The sequence below is a fragment of the Lepidochelys olivacea genome (genome assembly GCF_965140295.1).
Source record: "Lepidochelys olivacea isolate rLepOli2 genome assembly, chromosome: 6".
NCBI lineage: Eukaryota > Metazoa > Chordata > Testudines > Cheloniidae > Lepidochelys > Lepidochelys olivacea.
In genome coordinates, this window is record NC_140416.1 from 37,071,888 (window position 1) to 37,099,511 (window position 27,624).

The following is a 27,624-nucleotide window of genomic DNA, read 5'->3' on the forward strand; positions in this document are numbered from 1 at the left end:
AGTGAAAGTTGGTTATAGCTCCCTCCAAAGTTTATGCGGATGGTGGAGGAGAAATGTATATCACTTTTTAGCACTCCTACCACCTGTTGACTTATGAATAAAGTATGGTGGGCAGCACCTAAACTTGGATCCCCTCATTTTAATGTAATACATAAAGATTTTCTCCTACTTCTTTTGAAGTCAATAGGAATTTTGCCATTGCTTAGCTGAAAATTGGACTGAGATCTAATTTATTTATAATAAAATGTGGTGTAAAACAACTATATTAAAGTAATTACAAACCAAAGAAAGTTTCACAGGCACCAGTAGTTGACATTTTCACATTTGATCACCAAACCTGGTCTTTAATTCTCATAAATATATAAAAAAATTTACTAATAAAATATTGTGTTGATTTATATTATGTTAAACATTATTAAAATAAAATGTATGTCATAATACACATTTATGCTCTTTTACATTAATTTGTTTGCATCAGAATTTCACTGATTTATTTTGCATTCTTTAGATATTTAAATAAGTGTATGTTATAATCTTAGTCTTACAATAAAAGAACCAAAAATGGAACCAAAAAAAGGTATTACTTCATTGGGGTGAACAAAATCTTCAATACACATTGAAAATATAAACAAAATATTTAATATGTATGCATTCTTCAGTAAAGATTGGTAAAAAAAATGATACTGTAACATTAACTGTATAGCTTTTTTGTATTTTTACAGATTTCAAAATACACTTTACAGAAGAAATTGAATGAAATGGTAAGAAACTGAAAAAGCTGTAGGTGACTATAGAAGAAAGAGGCCAAGAATTTTTACAGTGACAAATTGATGACAGATAGGGAGGGTTGTAATGAAAATACTGACAGAATTTTAGAAATAAGCTATGAAAAGTAACTATTTGTTAGGACCTAACTAAAAGAAAGAGGTCACATCATCTTGTTATACGTAAAATACTTCAAATTTTTTCCTCTTCTTCTTACTATATTCTGACAATTGCAGAATTGTTTATAAAAACCTTTAATTTAATATTGGGAAAAATTTTTCTAAAATTGAAATATTCCTTAGTTTGTAGAGGATATGTGATTTGTTAACTTTTGCTTATTAGAGCCAGGGAAGATTCCTTTTACAGAACATAAAAAGAATAACGATATTACATTATCCTTAAAATTATAAGGCATGGCCTGGAGTTGGTTGCATTAGGATGGGATAGTCAGGGACAATGATATGTCTAAAAGTTAATATGTTAGCAAAAAGGATATGACATTTGCGGGGGTTTTAGAGTTATTTTTTAATATTAATTAGATTTGATCCAAGGAGACAAAAATTAGAGGAGAGGCAACTTACTCCCTTTGACATTGAATATAAATTCATATAGAGTGACAGTTTAGTCACTCTGACTCCTGTTGTGTGTTTTAGGAAGTGAAAGAGCGAGCTGCAGAAACATTGCTAAGCTTGATTGAATAGAAGCTGTGAAAATTCTGTTGCTGCTCAACTGGAAAGAATAAAGATAATATTGTCAGACCATTATAAACTGTGATTTTAATTAAGAAGCTCAAAAACTAGAGTCCAGTTTAGCTTTAAGTACCATGACATTTGTACTGAAAGTCATCTTCAACGCTACAGTGGTTTTACACAAAATGTGATGAAATTGAATAATGTGTCCTTTGACCTGGGAGATAAGGCTACAAGTTAAAGATCAAAGGCAACATAAAGTGTGTTTTGTCTTATTTCACTTTTAACTTGCATTTGTTGTTAAACAAGTATTTGTTATCTGAAAAATGTTAAAATATACAACATTACTGAATTTATATTTATATCCCTTCAAGTACTGTCTTTTACTGAGCTCCCATGTTCCATCTTCCACATGAAAGGGAATAATATTTAAATTACAACACTTTTTGTATGCAAACTAGAGGTGTATATACGCCTGTTAATGAAATGTTGCTTATTTATATATCCCTGTATTTTATTTTGTGTGTGTGTGTGTGTATATATATATTTAAAACTCATAATCATTAAATAATTGTCTTCAGATGCCTTGGAAACACTCAAACACTACAGTGCTGATACACTGTAAGAACCTAGATGAATAAATAGGTACTCTTAATAATTTCCTAGAAATATGTGGGAAAACATGTTAGAAACCCCTTTTTTGGACATGTTCCTACTTTCTGTAATTCATATTCTCTTAGCTCTATTCATAATAGGTGCTCAGAATCTATGTTGATAGGGGTCAGATAAGGAGGGAGATAGAAGTTCCATTATCTTATCTAGCTGTGTAGCAATGCAATAATGCATTTTAGATTGGGTCAAGTTCTGACAGCTTTACTCCCTGAGTAGTCCTGTTGAAATCAAAGAGATTCTGAGAGAATAAAGATGATAGATTTGTAGCCATTGTGAGTGATAGTGGCCAGTCTAGGGACTTTGAGATTGTGACGTAGAAAATAGATAAACAAAAAAATTCCAAGGCATTAGTTATTTGATGCTAATTTATATGCCAGGTTATTTCGTTCTCTATATTTCTGTTAAAGAAGGGTCAAATTCTGCCCTGGCTAGTGCATTGAAAATTAGCAGAAACAATGCCTAATTCATATTCTGTACCTTAGCCCTGGTCTACATTAGGACTTTAGGTCGAATTTAACAACGTTAAATCGATTTAAACCTGCACCCGTCCACACAGTGAAGCCCTTTATTTCGACTTAAAGGGCTCTTAAAATCGATTTCCTTACTCCACCCCTGACAAGTGGATTAGCGCTTAAATCGACGTTCCCAGCTCGAATTTGGGGTACTGTGGACACAATTCGATGGTATTGGCCTCCGGGAGCTATCCCAGAGTGCTCCATTCTGACCGCTCTGGACAGCACTCTCAACTCAGATGCACTGGCCAGGTAGACAGGAAAAGAACCGCAAACTTTTGAATCTCATTTCCTGTTTGGCCAGCGTGGCAAGCTGCAGGTGACCATGCAGAGCTCATCAGCAGAGGTGACCATGATGGAGTCCCAGAATCGCAAAAGAGCTCCAGCATGGACCGAACGGGAGGTACGGGATCTGATCGCTGTTTGGGGAGAGGAATCCGTGCTATCAGAACTCCGTTCCAGTTTTCGAAATGCCAAAACCTTTGTGAAAATCTCCCAGGGCATGAAGGACAGAGGCCATAACAGGGACCCGAAGCAGTGCCGCGTGAAACTGAAGGAGCTGAGGCAAGCCTACCAGAAAACCAGAGAGGCGAACAGCCGCTCTGGGTCAGAGCCCCAAACATGCCGCTTCTATGATGAGCTGCATGCCATTTTAGGGGGTTCAGCCACCACTACCCCAGCCGTGTTGTTTGACTCCTTCAATGGAGATGGAGGCAATACGGAAGCAGGTTTTGGGGACGAAGAAGATGATGATGATGAGGAGGTTGTAGATAGCTCACAGCAAGCAAGCGGAGAAACCGGTTTTCCCAACAGCCAGGAACTGTTTCTCACCCTAGACCTGGAGCCAGTACCCCCCGAACCCACCCAAGGCTGCCTCCTGGACCCAGCAGGCGGAGAAGGGACCTCTGGTGAGTGTACCTTTTAAAATGCTATACATGGTTTAAAAGCAAGCATGTGAAAGGATTACTTTGCCCTGGCATTTGCGGTTCTCCTAGATGTAGTCCTAAAGCCTTTGCAAAAGGTTTCTGGGGAGGGCAGCCTTATTTCGTCCTTCATGGTAGGACACTTTATCACTCCAGGCCAGTAACACATACTCGGGAATCACTGTAGAACAAAGCATTGCAGTGTATGTTTGCTGGCATTCAACCAAAATCCGTTCTTTATCTCTCTGTGTTATCCTCAGGAGAGTGAGATATAATTCATGGTCACCTGGTTGAAATAGAGTGCTTTTCTTCAGGGACACTCAGTATAGCCCATTCCTGCTGGGCTGTTTGCCTGTGGCTGAACAGAAATGTTCGCCGCTGTTAGCCACAGGGAGGGGGGAAGGTTGAGGGGGTAGTCACGCGGTGGGAGGAGGCAAAATGCGACCTTGTAACGAAAGCACATGTGCTATGTATGTAATGTTAACAGCAAGGTTTACCCTGAAAGAGTGTAGCCACTGTTTTATAAAATGTGTCTTTTTAAATACCGCTGTCCCTTTTTTTTTCTCCACCAGCTGCATGTGTTTCAATGATCACAGGATCTTCTCCTTCCCAGAGGCTAGTGAAGCTTAGAAAGAAAAAAAAACACACTCGCGATGAAATGTTCTCCGAGCTCATGCTGTCCTCCCACACTGACAGAGCACAGACGAATGCATGGAGGCAAATAATGTCAGAGTGCAGGAAAGCACAAAATGACCGGGAGGAGAGGTGGCGGGCTGAAGAGAGTAAGTGGCGGGCTGAAGAGAGTAAGTGGCGGGCTGAAGACAGGGCTGAAGCTCAAATGTGGCGGCAGCGTGATGAGAGGAGGCAGGATTCAATGCTGAGGCTGCTGGAGGACCAAACCAGAATGCTCCAGTGTATGGTTGAGCTGCAGCAAAGGCAGCTGGAGCACAGACTGCCACTGCTGCCCCTCTGTAACCAACCGCCCTCCTCCCCAAGTTCCATAGCCTCCACACCCAGACGCCCAAGAACGCGGTGGGGGGGCCTCCGGCCAACCAGCCATTCCACCACAGAGGATTGCCCAAAAAAAAGAAGGCTGTCATTCAATAAATTTTAAAGTTGTAAACTTTTAAAGTGCTGTGCTTAAAGTGCTGTGTGGCATTTTCCTTCCCTCCTCCACCACCCCTCCTGGGATACCTTGGTAGTCATCTCCCTATTTGTGTGATGAATGAATAACGAATGCATGACTGTGAAGCAGCAATGACTTTATTGCCTCTGCAAGCGGTGATTAAAGGGAGGAGGGGAGGGTGGTTAGCTTACAGGGAAGTAGAGTGAACCAAGGGGCGGGGGGTTTCATCAAGGAGAAACAAACAGAACTTTCACAGCGTAGCCTGGCCAGTCATGAAACTGGTTTTCAAAGCTTCTCTGATGCGTACCGCGCCCTCCTGTGCTCTTCTAACCGCCCTGGTGTCTGGCTGCGCGTAACCAGCAGCTAGGCGATTTGCCTCAGCCTCCCACCCCGCCATAAACGTCTCCCCCTTACTCTCACAGATATTGTGGAGCACACAGCAAGCAGTAATAACAGTGGGAATATTGGTTTCGCTGAGGTCTAAGCGAGTCAGTAAACTGCGCCAGTGCGCCTTTAAACGTCCAAATGCACATTCTACCACCATTCTGCACTTGCTCAGCCTGTAGTTGAACAGCTCCTGACCACTGTCCAGGCTGCCTGTGTACGGCTTCATGAGCCATGGCATTAAGGGGTAGGCTGGGTCCCCAAGGATACATATAGGCATTTCAACATCCCCAACAGTTATTTTCTGGTCTGGGAATAAAGTCCCTTCCTGCAGCTTTTGAAACAGACCAGAGTTCCTGAAGATGCGAGCGTCATGCACCTTTCCCGGCCATCCCACGTTGATGTTGGTGAAACGTCCCTTGTGATCCACCAGAGCTTGCAGCACTATCGAAAAGTACCCCTTGCGGTTTATGTACTCGGCGGCTTGGTGCTCCGGTGCCAAGATAGGGATATGGGTTCCGTCTATAGCCCCACCACAGTTAGGGAATCCCATTGCAGCAAAGCCATCTAGCATGACCTGCACATTTCCCAGGGTCACTACCCTTGATATCAGCAGATCTTTGATTGCGTGGGCTACTTGCATCACAGCAGCCCCCACAGTAGATTTGCCCACTCCAAATTGATTCCCAACTGACCGGTAGCTGTCTAGCGTTGCAAGCTTCCACAGGGCTATCGCCACTCGCTTCTCAACTGTGAGGGCTGCTCTCATCCTGGTATTCATGCGCTTCAGGGCAGGGGAAAGCAAGTCACAAAGTTCCATGAAAGTGCCCTTACGCATGCGAAAGTTTCGCAGCCACTGGGAATCGTCCCAGACCTGCAACACTATGCGGTCCCACCAGTCTGTGCTTGTTTCCTGAGCCCAGAATCGGCGTTCCACAGCATGAACCTGCCCCATTAGCACCATGATGCATGCATTGGCAGGGCCCATGCTTTCAGAGAAATCTGTGTCCATGTCCTGATCACTCACGGGACCGCGCTGACGTCGCCTCCTCGCCCGGTATCGCATTGCCATGTTCTGGTGCTGCATATACTGCTGGATAATGCGTGTGGTGGTTGATGTGCTCCTAATTGCCAAAATGAGCTCAGCGGCCTCCATGCTTGCCTTGGTATGGCGTCCGCACAGAAAAAAGGCGCGGAACGATTGTCTGCCGTTGCTCTGACGGAGGGAGGGGCGACTGACGACACGGCTTACAGGGTTGGCTTCAGGGAGCTAAAATCAACAAAGGGTGTGCCTGTACATCAAGGAGTATTTCAGGCAGGACTGCACGGAGGGTTCCAATAAGAAATGGTACACCAAAGTTATCGTTGTTATTGGAACAAGGAGGTTAGCCTGGCCTCTGATTGATACATGGCTAGATTAACCTCGCTGCGCCTTCTCTGTGACTGACTGCAGTGTGATCTAGACAGGGGAGGAGGAAAATGAGTACAAAACAAATCTGGTCTATTTCTTGTTCTGACCCACTCCATCTATCCTTTACATCTTTGGCTGGCAGCAGACGGTGCAGAAGGACTGCATGCCATCCACATCTCATGGCTGCTTGGCAGAAGATGGTACAGTACGACTGCTAGCCATCTTCATCTCTTGCCTGCCTGGCATAAGATGGTACAATACGACTGCTAGCAATCCTCATCTCTTGCCTGCCTGGCAGAAGATGGTACAGTACGACTGCTAGCAGTCCGTATCGCCTGCCCGCTCACCATAAGACGGTTCAATAGGACTGCAGGACTAAAGAGAATGACCTGGTCAAGTCACTCCAAATTTAGTCCCTGCGCCCATGTCTGCCCAGGCGCTCCCAGCCGACGTGGCCAGGAGCACCTCGGACACGACGAGGACGACTACCAGTCGTATTGCACCGTCTGCTGCCAGAAGGCAATGGGTTGCTGCTACTGTGCAGCAAAGCCGTACCGCGTCTGCCAGCACCCAGGAGACATAGGGTGACGGTTACCTGAGTGGGCTCCATGCTTGCCGTGGTATGGCGTCTGCACAGGTAACTCAGGAAAAAAGGCGCGAAATGATTGTCTGCCCTTGCTTTCACGGGGGGGAGGGAGGGTGGGAACGGGGTCCTGACGATATGTACCCAGAACCACCCGCGACAATGTTTTAGCCCCATCAGGCATTGGGATATCAACCCAGAATTCCAATGGGCAGCGGAGACTGCGGGAACTGTGGGATAGCTACCCACAGTGCAACGCTCCGGAAGTCGACGCTTGCCTCGGTACTGTGGAAGCGCTCCGCCGAGTTAATGCACTTAATGCACTTAGAGCATTTTCTGTGGGGACACACACACTCGAATATATAAAACCGATTTCAAAAAAACCGACTTCTATAAATTCGACCTAATTTCGTAGTGTAGACATACCCTTAGAAAACCTGCCAGCCAGGATAGCAACATTTGCTTCTGCTGGGGACTGGATGTGCCGTCTTGGGCTTGTGCACTCTTTTAACCTGTAAAACAGCAATCTTCACACATTCTGTCCACACCATACATAATCACGTTGTGCAATCAAGTTTTCTGTGGGAATCAAGGTTGCTGTGGGTTGTTATCCATTTATGAGACTGTCATCTAAATTACGTTAGAATTTTTAACCAACCGGGCAAAATTTTTGGTTTTGTATTTGAAAAAGATTTTAGAAAAACAAATATTAATAGAAAATTTTAATGTCATCTTTTTTCATTCCCTCCTGTTTCAATGAAAACAAAGGCCCCGATTTCCCAGTGTAGTATCCTAGTTTTTATACCTGTGGATTCTAGTCCGTGGGAGGATCAAGACAGTATAAGGGATGATAGTGTAGGCTTGGTGAAAGTGGCTTCTGTGCCATGCCTTCTCCCTGTAGCTGACATAGATCCAAGAGGGCATGATTGAGGAAAGAGGTCATGGCCACATCTTCCCCTTAACCCTGCTGATCCTTAGCAGCCATTATCAGTCCCTTGGCAGTTAATGTAACTTAGAGTGTTCTGATGCTGGATTGGCACAGAATAGACTCAGGGTGAGCTTTTTATCATTTTTTTGACTCCTCCCCAGCCTGCACTGTGTTATCCTCAAATATAGCTGAGGATCGGGCTAAAGTTTTTAGGTTTTTCCCCCTCTCAAACTTTTCCCAATAGTATCTGAAACGTTATGCTATGCATGAGAACCAAGGAGCGATATTATATGAAAAGTAATCAGTCTAGTTTCACTCTCTCTAAGTTGAGCATTATGAAAACAGTAAACACTCTAATTTGCGAAAAATAAATTATATTTCATAAACTGTTTTATTCTTAATAATCTAAAATATTAGGGACACATAAGGAATTTTTATATGAACATGATTTTTATCTTGGCAGTCTCAACATTTTTAGTAATTCATCCACAACTGTTCGTGGCTGAAAAACAATAAAACTTGTTCTGGACTGCATTAATTTTTTTTTTAAAGATTGACTTTAGGGGGAAAAAATTTGTAAGAAATATTTGATGTGCCAAATTTTCCTGCTTTGATTTACAGATTTTGATAGCTCTCTGTGCATAATTTCCACATCATCGAGCCTCAAGTCTCCTGCAGTAATAACTTCTCTGTCTCCCTGGTACTCTCAATTCCCAATTACCACCTTCAGCCTCTGTCATAAATATAAAGGGAAGGGTAAACCCCTTTGAAATTCCTCCTGGCCAGGGGAAAGCTCCTCTCACCTGTAAAGGGTTAAGAAGCTAAAGGTAACCTCGCTGGCATCTGACCAAAATGACCAATGAGGAGACAAGATACTTTCAAAAGCTGGGAGGAGGGAGAGAAACAAAGGGTCTGAGTGTCTGTCTATAGTTTGTCTTTGTCGGGGATAGACCAGGAATGGAGTCTTAGAACTTTTAGTAAGTAATCTAGCTAGGTATGTGTTAGATTATGATTTCTTTAAATGGCTGAGAAAAGAATTGTGCTGAATAGAATAACTATTTCTGTCTGTGTATCTTTTTTGTAACTTAAGGTTTTGCCTAGAGGGGTTCTCTATGTTTTTGAATCTAATTACCCTGTAAGATATCTACCATCCTGATTTTACAGGGGGGATTTCTTCATTTCTATTTACTTCTATTTTTATTAAAAGTCTTCTTGTAAGAAACTGAATGCTTTTTCATTGTTCTTAAGATCCAAGGGTCTGGGTCTGTAGTCACCTAGGCAAATTGGTGAGGCTTTTTACCAAACCTTGTCCAGGAAGTGGGGTGCAAGGTTTTGGGAAGTATTTTGGGGGGAAGGACGCGTCCAAACAGCTCTTCCCCACAACCAGTATTAGTTTGGTGGTGGTAGCGGCCAGTCCAAGGACAACGGGTGGAATATTTTGTACCTTGGGGAAGTTTTGACCTAAGCTGGTAAAGATAAGCTTAGGAGGTTTTTCATGCAGGTCCCCACATCTGTACCCTAGAGTTCAGAGTGGGGGAGGAATCTTGACAGCCTCACTGCATATATCTGACTACTAGTGTCTCCAGTCCCAGCATATCCCTCAGATGTGAACACTTCATCTTGTGTCTTCCCTGCAGCAAGCTATCTGGCCCTGAGCCATTTCTCTGGACTAATTCCACCAAGAAAATCACTCTGTTTCAGCAAACAACATGGCCACAACCAATTCCACTCCCCATCCCAGATTGTCTTTATTTCAGGTGAAGGGCACTGTAGTCATCTTTCCACATGGAGTGTCAGACTGAAGAAGTAAGATTCCATGGCTTCCCACTCTAATAGGAACAGACTTCAGTGAAAGCTCCAGGATCAGACCCTCTCTCTCCTATAGACTCCTTCCAGATTTCCTCTATTTTGTTCCCAACAATTATTTTAGGGGAGGGATGTTAGGGCCTGAGTGGAAGACTGTTTTACATCCCTGCTGGGAAGGATGTTAAGGAAGTGGCAAACCAGTCTGCTTACCTTTACTGGGAATGAAGCCAGGAGTGTGGCTTTTCCACCAGAACTCATGTTTGGGCCAGACTTTGAGGGACAGCAGGCCAGTCTCTTTCTCCCTTGGCAAGAACATGGGGAAATAGCAAAATAGCACGTTCTTCCTAGCCGAACATCTGTTCAGAATATGTGAAGGCAATGACATTCCATTTCCCCACTGAGAAAGATATAGGGGGATGGCATGTTGACCTATCATGAGGAAAGAAGGTGACAAAACAGTAAGATAAAATATTGCCAAGTTAAAAAACAAAATTCAAAAAATTTGCAGATCTTGGGGGGAAAAAAACAGAAGATTGGGAGAAATTTCCTTCAGATTTTGCCATAATTCTTCAAAGTATGATATTGTCAAAGCTTGGGATTCTTAATACACACACGGTTTTGTAACATTTTAAATATGATGCATGTATTGTAATGCATTTTTACTAAAGTAAGCCGGGGGTTAAAAATAGTTCCTGCACTATAGGGTCAATTTGCCCTACATTGTATCTCATTTAATATGAAAATTAATCAAATCTTTAAGAGTAATGGAAATTACCTGCATCGGGAGGAGAACATACCAATGTATACATTTATATATAGGTCTATTTAAGGTTTTGACACACACAGAGATTACAGAAAAGAAATTCAATTTAAATTGACATGGCTCTTAGCTTATCACGCTGTGCCTGGCTACTTCAGAGCACAAGACCTAGAGGCAAGACGAAAAGATAAGCATGGGTTACTTAATGCCAGGCCACAAATAAAGAAACAAAGACCAGGAAATTATCTGGTGGTTATACAGGTCATGGGTTTATTGAATAAGTAACTGAATCAAATGAACCAAACCTAAACCTTGACAGGAAATCCCTCATGGGTGTGGGTAACTCCACCGTTAACTGAAATTTCTGAGCTGTCTGATGCCATGGAAAGACACTATGGGTGTTCCTGAACTGGCCACAAGTGGTTCCATCCCTGGGACTGATTTGCCATGTTCCAGTTATGGCCCAATATAGTGTGTCTGGCATTGAAGCGTTACTCTGTGGTATACTTCTTTCAAGCCACCTTGGTGTAGCTGAGGTGGCATATCACCTAAAGCATGATAGAGGGAAATAGTTGGATTATCAGCAACGATTGCCTACCTTAGAGGCTTCTAGGCTCCTTCTACCATCATCTGCCTGGAGCAGAAGAAAAATTTGCACTTCATGTGAGAGTAATAGAATAAACATGTCTGAACCACTGTCAGAAGAAAAAGTAATAATCAAGTGTCGTCATTAACTTTCTTTTCTTATTTTTGTTGGTTTCATTCACATCCCTAGCATTACCTAAATGCAGTTATTTGGATGGTTTTTCTGTGCTGATATAAGTAAAGGATTGGAAAAGAGAGAAGAATTATATGAAAATTCATAGGTTGAATAGCTGGAAGTGATTTTATAAGTGGTTGCTGTTTCTTTATCTGTGCTTCCATTACAACTTTCAATTTGCTGTATTGAGTTTAATTTTATTGTCTTATACAACATGAAAAATTTGTATTATATATATGTTATTTTGCTAGTCTTATGCTGGCCATTTCTTTTGATTACCATCAAATTTCATCATCTTCTGATGCTTGGACATATATTGAATTTGTTAGCCTGCAGGAAGGGAACACCACAGAAGTCAAGCATGTTGGGCAAAATTCATCCCTATGTAGCTCCACTGAAGTTACATACAGGAATGAATTTGGCCCAACCTGTTTGATTTCTGTATTATTCCCTAGTAGTTTAACAAATGCAATGTATGTCCAAGTAAATTAATGGAGTTACACAGGGATGAATTTGCCTCTGTATTTTTAAAGGAAATTAAGAGGAAAATTGAGCACATTTAATAGTTTAAAAAAAACTAACAAAAAACAACAACAAAACAAACAAAAATAAAACCCACAACAAAACAAACCAGAACAAACCAGAAGAAAGACTAAAATCTGAAGTAAAGAAAGGGATAATAAGTAGTTTTACATCTGCATTACAATAAATGAGTGATGTGTCACCTAGAATACTGTTCATTTCTGGCCACCATATCACAGAAAAAATTATGTTTTCAGTATTGTTGTAGGTGTGTTGGTTCCAGGATAGTAGAAAGGCAAGGTGGGTGGGGTAATATCTTTTATTGGACCAATTTCTGTTGGTAAAAGAGTAAAGCTTTTGAGCTACTCAGAGCTCTTCAGGTCTAGCAAAGGTACTCAGTGTCACAGCTAACTACAAGGTGGAACAGATTGTTTAGCTTAAGTAGTTAACACGTGTTATAAGAGTCCATTCAAGGTGAAGTGGGCTGTTAACACCTCTGCAGTCATAGGTCTAAAAAAGAGGGGGCCAGTGGGTTACAGATGTTGTAAAAAGCCATAAATACAGTTTCTTTACACCATGATTTTTAGCAGCTAGCAAAGTTGTGAAGCTTACATTCAGTGTGTTAACTATTGATGCAAACAGTCTTTTCCACCTTGTATTTATCTGTGAAATGCTGAGTACTTTTCCCAGACGTGAAGAAGAGCTCTGTATAGCTCGAAAGCTTGTCTTGTTCACAAACAGAAGTTGGTTCAATAAAAGGGATATAATCCCTCATCTTTCTGGGCATAAAACAACCATTGATTGGCAGTGGTTAGGAAGAAACTTCCCCTATGAATGACTTATTCCATAATTGTCCATGAATCTGATACTGATTTGCATTTGTGTTCCAATATTTTTAACCTGTTTGAGCCTAACTTTTGTTTTTGAGAGGTGACTTACATTTTAGATGCTTCCTTTAGAATACAGAAACTTTTAAAATCCCTAGCTACTGTTTAGTAGTAAATGGTGAGCTTTTGTTTTTAGCAAATAATACATTGAAATTATTTTATTTAGATAATTAAAATATACTATTCTTCTTTAAATCTCTTTGCAGTTCCATTTGATTCAGAATATTGTTGTTTGAGTATGATGCTTTGATTTATCTGTCTGATAATAGTTGAAAGTTTGGCCAGCACATTTATAATTGCTAGAATTGCTCATTAAACTGATACTTGATTCCTGTTTCCAACAGGATCAAAAACTACAATTGCACATAATGGCAAAGGAGGAACATCATAAGAAACTGAATGAAGTTGAGAAATGCTATGCTACTATCACATGTCAATTTGGAAAGATAAAAGGGGCTCATGAGAAATTAGAGCAGAATGGTAAATCTTTCTTAAATGTAGTCCTACAGTAGTTATTTTTGTAGTGTTTTTTCCTTCTTCAATGAGTGTTTTAACATTTTAGAGGTTAATCCTGTCTTCTCCATGGCATTATAGGACCATGCCTAGGTGGAACTGATGAGTTTCTGTGCTGGACAGGAGGGAGAAGAATTTCTGAACCCTGTACCTAGGTCCAGTGCCTCTAGTTATCTGTTTCATGGGTGCTTCCTGTATCCCAGTGAGCAAAGATCATAGACGTCAGTCCTACAAAGAGCTTAAAGGTATCTTGCAGAGTGCTGAGTGCCCTTACCTGTGATTGACATCACTGAGGGTGAAATCCGGGCTCCACTGGAATCAGTGAGGGTTTTGCCTTTGACTTCAGTGGGGTCAAGATTTCACCCTGAGAGTTGAAGCCATTCAGCACCTTTCAGGAAACCTCATCAGGACCTCGCAGAATCTAGCCCTTAGAATAATTGGGAAGCCAGACTACTTTTTCCCTCCTTGAGGAGATGAGGGGTTTGCTGCCACCTTCCAGCCATCAACAATCTCAATTGACAGTCTCCAACTCTGATTCATGTTTTAAATTAAATACATTGTCAATTGTACAGAAATAGAAAATAATAAAACAGGAAAAATAAATAGAACTAGATGAACAACATCATCTAGCACTCTCTTTTTTTAAATACTGCATAAATAGATACTCAAGTGTAACAAGTCTGTACCAAACACTCATTCCCATATCTGTGCTTAAATTCTACAAAACTATTTGTGAATCTGTTGGTATATGACAAAATTGCACCAAGTATTTATGTGTGCTTACTGATGCATAAGTTTTGCACCAAATATGTTTTTCTTCCATAAAATAATACCAAAATTAAAACCTATAGCTCAAATATTTAAAAGTTCATGCAATTTTGCACCCACAGATCTTCTGTAGAAAAAAAAAACCCTGTTATATGCATATAAGTCATGAATTTATATGTGACCACACCATTTCATGGACACAACCTTGACTTGCATGTATATATTTAGTGTTTTGTACATCCTTTTTGGCTGCATGCAAACATGTGCACAGATCTTTGAACATTCAGTCTGTATATGTATATGTAAATACACATATGGAATATAAATAAATATTAGTTGTAAAAATAAATATTAAATATTAAATAAATATTAGTTGTAAAAAAGAAAGGAAAAAATCCAAGCATTATATGTCAAAAAAGGCTTGTCTAAGTGAGGTTAATTTTTCAAAACCTTAAACTAACTAGCTTTTTATATTTAGATAAGAATAAATTGGTGGCCTGTTCTGTGAATATTCTTGGCATTTTAGTGGCTGGAGTTATTCCTCATGCTCATGTCTTCTGAAATACAGTTGTGCTTAATATATAAAACAAAAGAAATATTTGCTGTTCTTTCTTTTTATTTATCATGGAAAAGTCCTGTTTACTCTTTGTCCTATGCAGAAAATGTTTTTTTGTGATTTTTATGGAAAAATAAGATAAGCTTTCTGTATTTACATAATTTGGAATATGTATAAATATATTTTATTATGCAAAGTATTTGCAAAGTAAACCGCTGGAAAAGATTAAATATAACAGCAATATAAGTGCTTCTGTTCAACAAGAACATGAGCTATTCACCATAGTAACTACAGTGTATCTCTTACTGAAGACAAATTAATTTTATACTGTGGTATGTAACAGCCATATTAAGCATGTAGATCACTTGTAAATTCTGAATATGAATCTACAGTGAATGGAAAAGTCACAGGAATCAATATATTAAATAAACCTCTAATTTCTAACCTACTGTTTTCCTGGGATTAAAAATTGTGTTTATGAAAACAATTTGTAGACTTTGAAAATGTTGAAGTTAAAAATTGGTGCTTCATGTAGTTGTATAGTAGAGATGCCCCTCTTTCTAATGGGATCCAGCACTTTTAACTCTGGCTTTATTTATTGTTATTATTTGTTTCAATCTACCAGGCTTTAAAACCATGAAGGTGAAATCCTGGCTCCACTGAAGTCAGTGGGAGTTTTGTCATAGACTTCAGTTGGACAGAATTTCACCTATGATATTTTATGTATTGGAAAGTTGTCTTGGGACATTTTAAGAAGCGTGTTACATTTTGTAATGCACATATTTAATTTGAAAATCTCTCTCATAATACTATTACTGAGGCTATTATAAGCCTGATCACATTATAAACCCAACTTTCAAATATTCCACCTGAAATTGACAAGCTGTAAATGCCTGAGCAGGGAGGTGGGGGGATTAAAAAGGAGTAGGCACTGGATGGCGTAGACCTGTGCTACCCAATTTTGGAATGGGAGGTTTTGAAGAGGTAAAAAGAGGGCGCACGACAGGAAGAGCATGGAATAAGGGATGAAGAGAAAGTACAGGAGATCAAGGTGAATGGATAGGGATAGAGGAGACTGAGAAATACAGAGACTGGGGAACATGTACAGTTTTCTAGATGTAGTATTTTAAACACTTTTAGAGTGAAATTCTGGCTCCATTGAAATCAATGGCAAAACTTTCATTGACCTCAATAGGGCCAGGATTTCACTCAAAGTTTTCAATGTAGATAAAAGTAGATTTTATGTCTCCTCTATTGCCTTACTACTGTCCATTACCTCCGTATTCCATCTAGGTATAATTGCCCCTACAGATCCTATGGATTTGCTAAACTCTGTGGAAGGGAAGCCGCATTTTGATGGGTCTCATAAATTATGTAGAGCCTGCTTCCTCACCTTATAGATAATCTGATTTAAACTTTTGATGATAATAAAAAGTAACAGAAAAGCACAAACATCATCATTGGTTAAAATGTTAAGGTTGAAAATTAATTAAAATCCAGCTAATACCCACAATTATATTACACTTTTCTTACAAAAATTCTACCCCTCTGTAAAAACCTAAAGGTTTGAGCTGTACCAGGATAATATAAATCAGCCTAATCCTAACTGAGTATTTTAGGCATTACTACAGTAAAACTAAATAATTGAGACACTTGCAACCTTCTCTTTTTTTCACAGAGTTTGTTAATGAAGTTATGTATATATTACAGTGTATATAACCACATGAAATTTTAATTTAAAGGCATGTTTTGAGGATGTTTTTGATTTCTTTTTCATTAAAGTGCTGGAAGCACTACAACTTAATAAGAAACTGGCATCAGTGAATAAAAGACAAGAGTCTGAAATAGATAATCTAAAGGAGGTAAGTTCAGTATGTATTTTCCATATGTTTAGTTGGGTTTCTTTGAGGACCTTCAGTAGAAGTAGTAAGAATAATAACATACAAATTGTAGCGCTATTCTTCATAATGGCTAAGTGGCTAGGATTGGCTCTCAGGATACCTGGGTTCAGTTCCTGGCTCTGTCACTACTTTGCTGGGTCACCTTGTGTAGTCACATCCCTCTCTGTGTCTCAGTTCCCCATCTGTAAAATGGGGATAATGCTACTGACCTCCTTTATAAAGTGCTTTGAAATCTGTGGATGAAAAGCACTATATAAAAGGTAGGTATTATGTTATATGCTCCCCTTCCTGTGTAAAAAATATGTGGGAGGAAAGCTCATCAAATGTTGGGCAGCTCTGAGGAGTTCCTGGCATATAGGAACTGTCATTGATCTTCACTCATCCCAATTTCTTCCTTGCCAATAACTGGTAGGATGGCTTTCTCCTTTGCTCTGTTGCCATTGCCTCTCCCACCCCATAGAGAGAAGCAATAGATGGTACTTTTCAGAGTAGCCACAAGGAGATAAAACAGTGATTTTTAACCTTTTTTCATTCTTGGACCCCTAAAAGTTTCAAATGGAAATCTTACATAGTCTGCAAATCCCACTTTGAAAGCCACAGCCTTTTGCAGACCCCTTAGACATACTCTGTGGCCTCCCTTCCCAGTTGAAAACCATTGAGATAGAGTATGGCAGTGGTTCTTGCTCTGGAGTCTGGGACTCCCTGGGGGGGCCGTGAGCAGATTTCAGGGGGTCCACCAAGCAGGGCCAGCATTAGACTTGCTGGACCTAGGGTAGAGAGCTGAAGCCCCACCGCAAGGGACTGAAACCCCTAGGGCTGCAGCTGAAGCCTGAGCAATATAGCGTCACTGGGGCCCCAGGCAATTGCCCTGCTTATGCTGGCCCTGGCTTTTATATGCAGAAAACCAGTTCTTGGGCACAAGTGGGCCATGGAGTTTTTATAGCATGTTGGTGGGGCCTCAGAAAGAAAAAGGTTGAGAACCCCTGGCATATGGGGAATGGGCAAAAGAGCACCTATGCCTATAAAAGAAGTCTGGTAGCCTGGGAGAAAAAAAAAACATTGCAGCATCACTAAAATAAATGGAGAGCTTTGGGACACGTGTAACCATGGTGAATGGGGGGCACAAGACATGTGGACAGTGAGGCTACCCCGCCACTGAGCTCCCTCCTGTCCCTCACACATGCAGAACTATAGTAGTTGCCGGACATCTCTTTGGATTTTCCCTTTCTCCTAAGCAGGTGAGTGAGGCAAGCTAAAAGGATCAATGTGTGTGTCAGGAGGGGCAGTTCTCTCTTCGCTTCTAGCAGCCAATTAAAGGGAGACAGGAGAAAAGCAAAGGCAACCCCTGCAATGCTCATCTAATTTCATCTCTGTCCATAATGCCACCTTATTCTTGCCTCCTCCTCCCCACTTCCTTTTATTTGAAGGGAGATCCAACAATGTTTTCCCCTTGATCATCAGGCTCCCAGAAAGCTTGGAAGAGAACCAGTTCACTGCTCCACTCCCAATCTCCTTTGGGTTTCTGTTGCACTGATATCTTCAGACAGATGACTTTGTGGTCCTGCTCCCGCTGTTGCTACATGAAACTACCTGTTCAGGAGTCTTGAGACTACTACTTGCAAGAGGGAAAATTAGTTGTTTAGGAGAGGGATTCAGTTACCATTTAAGTTTGTTTTAAGCTGATCAAAATTGGACATTTACTCACTGTGACTCTTGCATTTCTGAAAAGTGAGGTTGATGAGTAAAGCAATGCTTTAAAATTCTACCTGCACCTAGTATTGTTTTTCAGTTTTTAATAGAATACACAGCTTCTCATTGTTGAGGTTCATTGGGGTATGATGCCTTTCAAAATCTGGTCCAGAAATCAATTATACCCTGAGATAGACAGTTTAATTAATTAAGACCCTTTTTCATCTGTTTCTTTCAATCTCAAGCTTGTTGCCTATTGCAGACATTTATTTTGTGCTCACAGTTTTAATAACAGCAAAGATAAATCACTAATTAAATCTAATTTATTTTTAGTTGCATACTAGAGTATAAGGCACACCTTGAGTATTCAAAAATACCAAGTTCCAAAATCACTGTTTGATCCAAAAGGTCAGAGCTATGTCTATTGTTAAAATCATACTTAGAAACTTAATGATAAAGCACAACGTTGTGAAATTACTCAAAAGGGTGTGCAAATTATGAAGCGGTTTTATAGCTTTTAGAAAAGGCTTCAGTCCAAATCCGTTATTCAAATGATAATAGCATTATACCAAAAATCCACTCCCCAAAAGTAAATGGTTTTGAAAAACAAAACTAAAATGGGGGATTTGTTTTAAAATGGTTAATCTCAACAGTGTGTTCCTCTTCAGAACAAATATAACTATGTGGTGCATTTTGACCACAGAAGTCTTAATCTTTGAGAAATGAATTTTAGTCTATGTAGAATGGTTCACATTCTCAGGCAGGATCAAAAATTGTATGGAGTCCACGAAAACTGGCTTTTGCATAACTGAGAGGCATACACTGGAACTGGGGTCTGATCCTGCACTACGTCCAGATTAAGGCTTCATGATAAACCTCAAAATTCCAGAAATGTGTGAACGTAATAGTAAATTGGATTAGTTATTTTGGTTAAAGGAAAAACCCAGAACAATTTTATGAAATAATTATTAGGACTTTTTAATAGGTGAGGGCAAGAAAATTGTACACTGCATCCAGCAACACAATCTTTCACTAAGATTTTTTTCCTCCAGGATTTATTCTTGAGCTTTAGGGGTATAAATGAAAAGAAAATATTTTTATATAAGCAAAAAAAAAAGTCTCCTTTCCTCCTTTGACTACCATGACATGCTTTTATAAAGTGTCTTGGTTTTCTTGTAAACGTCTAATTGGACCTTCACTCTTCAAATGCTTCCTCCACATTTAGCACTGGTGAGAGAACTACACTGCGAGTTAACCCTCTGCCTGTTGTTGTTCAAGCAGGAGCCTCATCACCTTCTTGCATATAGTGATGGAAGTGCCATATGCCACAATACAGGCAGGATGTTTACCCATTTTTTAAACAGTTTTACAAGTAGAAAACATCATATAAAATAATTGAGAGTAAGCTGAGTTCCTAAACAAAAAGGATTTGGAAAATTCACAGTAGTCATAGAATGTGGTGTGTCAAAGCTGTGTATATAAGAAATTGCTGTTCTGAGAAAAATATACTGAAATTCATGCCTGAGTTATTTTGTTACTTTTTAAAAAACCTCCCTGATCCCAAAAAACTCAGTAAGTTATTCGGTGTTTGCTGCTTTTTATCCAAACCTTTAAGAGGCTGTTTTCTTGATAATTTGTTATGTTTCTAGACAATTTTGGAGAATTCATCACAATTTCTAATTTTGACATTTCATCAAAATGTTGAAATTCAGTAAAAAAAAGAATTTTCAATAAAAAATGTTGCAAAAATTATATCCAAAATTTGATCGGCTCTGCCATTTAGCAGCTTGATTGCTTGTCCACCATTTCTGGTGAGCAAGCAAGTTATACAGTGGTTTACACTGCATTGCTGCTTTACAACTGTGTGGGAGGCTTCTCAGTTCTGACTACAGACTGGAAATATGGGTCTTGTGAAAAGGGAGAGGTGTCAGGACTAAATCATAAATGTTCTGGGCCTGATTCATTTTGCTCATGGTCAGTTCGTGCCAGCCTAGCCAGTGCAAAGTGACCACAAAGTGAACCCCTTTGTAGAATAGCTCCACTGTAGTGTAGGGTGCATCTGCAGAAAACACAAAGCAGATGGGAACCCCCATCACAGTAAAGCATATTTGGAACAAGCTGGGATCAAGAAGGGGTGTATCCTGCACCCTGGCTATTACCAATAGCTACAAGGCCCAAAAGGGTTCTTACATCCAGGGTACAACTCACATGGCTGACCTAACTAGCATTGGGCTGATCTTGCCTGTGACGGCTCCAGGATCTGAGGCATACAAGTTGTCCATCCCCCTTAGTCCCTGAACCAGCCTCAGTGCTGGAGCAGGAATAAATTTACTACTCTGTGTGCTCTACTCTCAGTGGGCTGTCAGCAATTTTCAAAGCCATTAGGAAGTTTAGCCCCAGATCAGGAGTAATTGCTCTCATAGAGTTGCTACTGATAGGAGTCTGAAGCTGGAGAATATAATTTAACTTGTACTCGTAGCCATAAAAGTAAGTTACACCTCCAAGATTAAGAGAATGGCACATACAGATCCAGGACATTAGATTGGAGCTGTCCAATATGCAACTGTGGTGGCTCCTAAGTTAGATTGGCGCAAGTGTATGTGCCCCAAGCAAAGTGTATCTAATTGGTTTTTAGACAGACTATGTATGTTTGTTTGATTACCAAAATTTTTAGAACTGGCCTTGGGACATTGTGATTCTCTTAAAATGACTCATTCTACTACTTGTGGGAGGATATAGCCTTCTCCTGACCTGAACTCCTTTCAATTGCAGCCTTGTCTTAACAGGACTGTGGCATAGGTTTCATTCTCAATATTTTGTATTTTAGGATATTTGGTTTTAGCTATTACATTTGGCAGGTTTCATTTCAAGTATTTGGTAATGATTATTTATGAAATGCTTAAATTGAAACTTGGCAAAGATAACAGTTGAAAGAAACAAACCCTTAAAAATTATACTGAACAAAGCTTGAGGAATTCACCACAGAAGATAGTGGAGAGAGGACAACACAAAAGATTGGGGACAGGGCCACCAGCCAGTTCAAAGGGTCCAGTATCTCAGCTGCATCTCTTAGCTTTCCCATGCAGCAATAGAATGAAACTGACATAATTCATTGTCAGGTTCACTTTGGTTACAGGGTTCTGAATAGCAGTTCTGAAACCAACCAGTGTCTTGTTATGGTAGAAACCTCTAAGAAAGTTAGAAGAAAAAGCTGAAACACTAGAGCTCAGATACAGTAGACTTAGGAATCATAGAAATGTAGGGCTGGAAGAGACTTTGAGATGTCAGTCCAGCCTCCTGCACTGAAGCAGGACCAAATAAACTGAGACCATTCCTGACAGGTGTTTGTTTAGCCTGTGCTTAAAAATCTCCATTCATGAGGATTCCACAACCTCCTTTGGAAGCCTTACTTAACTACCTTTATAGTTAGAAAATTTTTCCTAATATTTAACCTAAATCTTCCTTGCTGCAGATTAAGCCAATTACTTCTTGTCCTACTTTAGTAGATATGGAAAACAATTGATCATTGTCCTCTTTATAATAGTCGTTAATATATTCGAAGACTGTCCTCAGGTTCTCCCTCAGTCTTCTTTTCTCAAGGCTAAACATACCAAGTTTTTTTTAACCTTTCTTCATACTGAGGGTTTTATTTAAACTTATCATTTTTGTTTGCTCTTTTCTGGACTGTCTTCAATTTATTTACATCTTTTCCTTAAAGTGCAGCACCCAGATTTGGACATAGTTCTCCAGCTGATGGCTCAGCAGTACTGAGTAGAGAAGGACACTTGCCAGCCATGTCTAACATACGCCATTCCTAGTAATACACCCCAGAATATTAGCCTTTTTCACAACTGCTTCACACTGCTGATTCACATTCAATTGTGATCCATTATAACACCCAGATCTACTACCACCTAGCCAGTTATTTCCCATTTTGTAGTTGGGTGTTTGATTTTTCCTTCCTAAGTGGTAGTACTTTGCACTAGTCTTTATTGAATTTCATCTTGTTGATTTCAGACCAATTCTCCAATTTGTCAAGGTTGTTTTGAATGCTAATCCTGTTCCCCAAAGTGCTTGTAACCTCTCCCAGCTTGGTGTCATCTGCACATTTTATAAGCATACTCTGCACTCCATTATCCAAGTCATTAATGAAAATATTGAATAGACCTGGACCCAGGATGGACTCCTGCAGGATCCCACTAGATACACCATCCCAATTTGACAATAAACCTTTGATAACTACTCTTTAAGTATGGTCTTTCAACCAGTTGTGTACTGTGTGAAAAGCCTTAATAAAATCAAGATATATCACATCTACTGCTTCTCCTCATCTACTAGGCCAGGAAGCCTATCCAAAAAGAAAATTGGGTTGGTTTGGTCTGATTTATTCTTGATAAACCCATGCTGGCTATTTCTTACAACCTGTAATTCTCTGGTGCTTACAACTGATTGTTTGGATGAAAACACTGCATCTGTTTACATTTGGTTCATATTTGGAACATTACCTTTGAAGCCATAAAGGCTAGAAACGTAATTATTTTTATTTCAAAACTTAAAATTCTTCATAAAGTGATGGCCTAGGCCCCTGCACTCACCACAGAAAGTTCTCTACTTGCCATTGGTGAGTGGGTTTGTCTCTAGATCTGACTATTAGTATTTTCTCTATCTACATGGTCAGATATACCAGATTTGCGGTATTGGTATAAAAGAAAATAAATATATATATTCCTCAGTTAGACCTCCCACTCCTCTACCTAACCTCCATGGCCACAATATAAATGTGCATAATAGATTTCTTTTTTGTTTTTACAGTGCAAGATATGAAGTAAGGACCAAACTGACTACTTTGTAGGATTCTTTTTGTGCATGGCAGTAAATCCTGAGTTTTAGAAAGCATGCAGTATCAGAGCCATAGACAGTATTTGCACTTGCTTATCCATTGGGCTTTATAGTACACAGAATCTAATAACTGTCTCCTATACAGATAGTGCATCCAAAAAATTGACATAGTACTCACTTCCTCAAAGTCAAACCTCTCACATTTAATTTTGAAAATATGTTTTGTTACTTGTTGTATAGACCCTTTCAGTAAAAACTAACATAATGAGTATTGTCTAATTTTTGTATGAAAAAACTGAAAATTTCCTAATCCTATAATTTTCAGATTATAAAATATCACATTTCTAAAGTAATACTATTCTCTTTCCTGTCTTCAAATTAAACAAACAATTATACTTTGTCTATGTAAGAGCACTGTAAATTCACTTGTGACTACAGAGTATTAAAGATAATAAAAAATGAATTAATTGAAAGTAATAGCTATAGACATATTCTTTCATATAACTCTATTTTCATGAATTTCACATGCAAGATAATCTTAATTTTTTTCTTTTGCACTGGTATATGATTTTGTCCAGAACAGTTAAACCATTGTTTCTGTGATAAGATGGAATTCCAGTTTTGTAGAGAAAAGTTAAACAGACCAAACATAGTTGCTAGATAAAACTATTACCATTCTGAATGCTTGGTTCACAACTATGGCATCATGAAGAATTCTTGATACTATCTGTGAACAGCATTCATAACCTCTGCAGTTTGTCTGAGTAAACGTCAGAGTGCTCAAGGAGAGAGCGATATTAAACAGACTACCTTGCACCAGAAAGGGAGGGTGGGGGAGAAAAGGGCATAATATTTATGAGTCCAGGAACTATAAGTTGTAATTTAATGAGATCAAAGCATTTGCTGTTTATTTGCTGCACTAGCCGCTTTGGATAAACTAGTTAGAAAACAGATAATGTTTTTTTTAAAAAGTGCAGGATATTTAAAAGATTATAAAGGCTGTAAAATCAAAGGCATATTTTAAATGGAAAATCATGTTGTAAAGGTTTCTAATATTAAATTAATTTAGTGTTCTCTTGAGATTAAGTAATTAATGTTACAGAGAAAGCAAAGATCCCAAAAATTTATGGTCAGTTCCTGTTTTTGCCAGATATCCACTGCTCTTCCTTTTTTTCTGCTATTTCCCAGAAGTACCCAGACGTTGTCATTGGTGTACTAATGGGTACTTTACTCCTGTTGTATGGCTCAGCATAGGCGTTCCCTACCCATATCAACTATAATGTAACTCTAGTACTTTTGTAATAGGGAGAGGCAGTAGCAATATTTATACAACCCCTCATGGTAGATGACTTGATGCTTTCTTTTTTTTTTTCACTGATAGTTAAAAACATAAACAGTCATTACTATTCATTTAATGTATATTACTTAATTTCATTTATTTTGGTGTTTCTGTACTTTTTAAAAGAAAGGGCACAAGTCAGGATAGTCTAAAGATTTGTCTGTTTTGAGTTGCAATGCTGATACTGGATGAACTATTTATGCATGTTTCCTGTGTTAAGGAACTGAAGAAAGTAACTACAGACTTGATAAGATCCAAGGTCACATGTCAGTACAGGGTGGGAGAAGAAAACATCGATCTTACAGCAAAGGAACAGCAGTTACAAGAACTACAACAAAAAATCAGAATGGTATTCAAGAAGCTCTTAACATTTGTTGGCTAATGTTTCCTATTGCTCATTTAAAGAACACATCTGTAATGATTTCCAAGTGATGCATACATGTTGCTATACAGTTTTGTGAACTGAATATATTTAGTGACAATTATTTGATTTTAAATACTACATTTTCTAGGAAACTAACTAAATTATAAATGTAAGATATTTTAGTATTTATAAGATCAAATTTCTTTCAAGCACTAAATTTAATTAAATAGCTCTAGATAAGGATGAAAAATCAGTTTAATGTAATTTTATTAAAGAAAATATTATTAATATTAAAGATTGTTGCATAATATTTTCATACATTACTTAGTGTTCATTTTATATTTTGTTAAGGAAACAGAGATTAATAAAAAGCTCAGTGAAGAAAATGCACACATTAAAGAAGAGAAACAGGTGAGTGGTTAATGCAAATTTGCTGTTTAAAGTTGATTAATAATACTTGTGATCTAAAATATTTGGCTATTTAAGAAATATGTGCTAAACTCTTAAAATTAACAGTGTTCAGAATTTTACTTTTCAGAAGTAATTTAATGTTGATTTTAATAATAAAAACAGGATCTTACTGTTTTTATATCAGATCAATTAATAGGACAAAAATTCTTTTATTAATTTTGTTTTCCACATTATATTTCCAAGTCTTCATTTATTTATTTAACTTTCAGTCAAGAGAAACCTAGCATGCCAATGAAAATAATCTTCTACATATGTATTCAATAAAGATATGCAGTGAGGGTTGTAGAATACTTGTTCCCTCTTTCTGCACACTGGTACCCAACAAATTACTTGCATTTCACTAGTAGTCCATCCAGTGAAAATTGGGATCATGTGTCAAGCATCCAAATAAACTACTCAAACACACACTGACTGTAATAGCAGTGTACTTCACTGCTTTGCAGGATATCTCATGTAAAAGTGATCTTTTCTTAGGTCATAAAAGACTTCCTCCCCATAGGTCATTAATACCAGGCATGTCAAAGAAGTGACGTACTTGTTCTCAGGGAGGGGAAAGAACAGAATACTGACCACTTTACCCATTAAAGGATGATCTAGCAGTACCATCACAGTTTCAGAAGACTGTATTTTGACTTTGTTTTTGAAGAATGCTTGACAGTAGAACTAGAAAACATAGGTAATGGATGCTTATTAGAGTTTAACTTAATGATTCTCACAGCCCTAAGTTGTGCTAAAAATACACCATAGAGTGATGCTTTCAATCTGGTGTATGCGTATGTTTGTATCATTTGAGAGTATGGTCACGTATTCCCATTTAAAAAAATAAATCCACTAACAGCCTCCTGCCTCCAATCCAAAAAAAGCCACTATGGCTAAAAACTCATAAAAGAAGCAGGTAGAGACAAAAAGACATCTTTTTAAAAATTTGAAGTCAAATCCTACTCTGATAAATAAAAATCAACTCTGGCGAGCCAAGAGCAAAACTGTAATTAGGCAGGGCAAAAAAGATTTGAAGAGCACCTAGCAAAAGACAAACTAACAACAAATTTTTTTGCAAGTACATGAAAAGCAGGAAGCCTGTCAAACTCAGTGGCACCACTGGATGATCAACATGCTAAATGAGCACTCAAAGAAGACGAGGCCATTGCAGAGAAGTTAAATGAATTCTGTGCATCAGTCTATACTGCAGAGGATGTGAGGGAGATTCCCACATCTGAGCAATTCTTTTTAGGTAACAGATCTGAGGAACTCTCCCAGACTGAGGTGTCATTAGAGGAGGTTTTGGAACAAATTGAGGAATTAATCAGTAATAAGTAACCAGGACCAGATGGTATTAACCTAGGAGTTCTGAAGGAACTCTCATATGAAATTGCAGAACTACTAACCGTGGCATATAACCAGTCACTTAAGTCAGCCTCTGTACCAGTAGATTGGAAAATAGCTAATTTGACACAGATTTTTTTTTAAAGGTTCTAGAGGTGAACTTGGCAATTACAAACTGGTAAACCCAACTTCAGTACCAGGCAAATTGCTTGAAACTATAGTAAAGAACAGAATTATCAGACACTTAGATGGACATGATATGCTGGGGAAGAGTCAACGTGTTGTGAAAGGAAATCATGCCTCATCAACCTGTTAGAACTCTGTGAGGGGGGTCAACAAACATGTGGACAACAAACATGATCTAGTGCATATAGTGTATTGGACTTTCAGTAAGCCTTTGACTAAGTCCCTCACCAAAGGCTCTTAAGCAAATTAAGCAGTCATGGGATAAGAGGGAAGGTCCTCTTATGGATCAGTAACTGGTTAAAAGACAGGAAACAGTAAGAATAAATGGTCAGTTTTCACAGTGGAGAGATAAATAGCAGGGACCCTCAAGGATATGTACTGGGACCATTGCTGTTCAACATTTTCATAAATGATCTGGAAAAAGGTGTAAACAGTGAGGTGGCAAAGTTTGCTCATGTTACTAACCTACTCAAACTAGATCCAAAGAGATCTCACAAAACTGGATGACCGGGCAACAAAATGACAGATGAAATTCAATGTTGGTAATACACCTTGAAAAACATAATCCCAAATATACATACAAAATGATGTAATCTAAATTAGCTGTTACCACTCAAGAATGAGATCTTGGATTCATTGTGAATAGTTCTCTGAAAACGTGTTCAATGTGCAGCAGCAGACAGAAAAGCTAAGAGAATGTTAGGAACCATTAGGAAAGGGAGGGATAAGAAGACAGAAAATATCATAATGACACTATATAAATAATGGTATGTCCACACCTGGAATATTGCATGCAGTTCTGGTTGCCCCATCTCAAAAAAGATATATTAGATGTGCAAAGGGGACAAAGAAGGGCAACAAAAATGATTATGGGTAAGGAACAACTTCCATATGAGGAGAGATTAAAAAAGACTGGGTCTGTTCAGCTTGGAGAAGAGAAAACCAAG

General features: G+C 38.9%; 1 protein-coding gene across 1 annotated transcript in view; it reads left to right on the forward strand.

Annotated features, from left to right (window-relative positions):
• Positions 1-27,624, forward strand: part of CCDC73 (coiled-coil domain containing 73) — a 242,138-nt gene that overhangs the window by 160,070 nt on the left and 54,444 nt on the right. The window contains exons 13-18 of the mRNA XM_084629795.1: positions 723-761; positions 1,419-1,436; positions 13,073-13,208; positions 16,348-16,427; positions 24,554-24,682; positions 25,049-25,108. Coding sequence (XP_084485921.1) covers positions 723-761; positions 1,419-1,436; positions 13,073-13,208; positions 16,348-16,427; positions 24,554-24,682; positions 25,049-25,108 — 462 coding nt within the window. The remainder of the gene's footprint in view (positions 1-722; positions 762-1,418; positions 1,437-13,072; positions 13,209-16,347; positions 16,428-24,553; positions 24,683-25,048; positions 25,109-27,624) is intronic.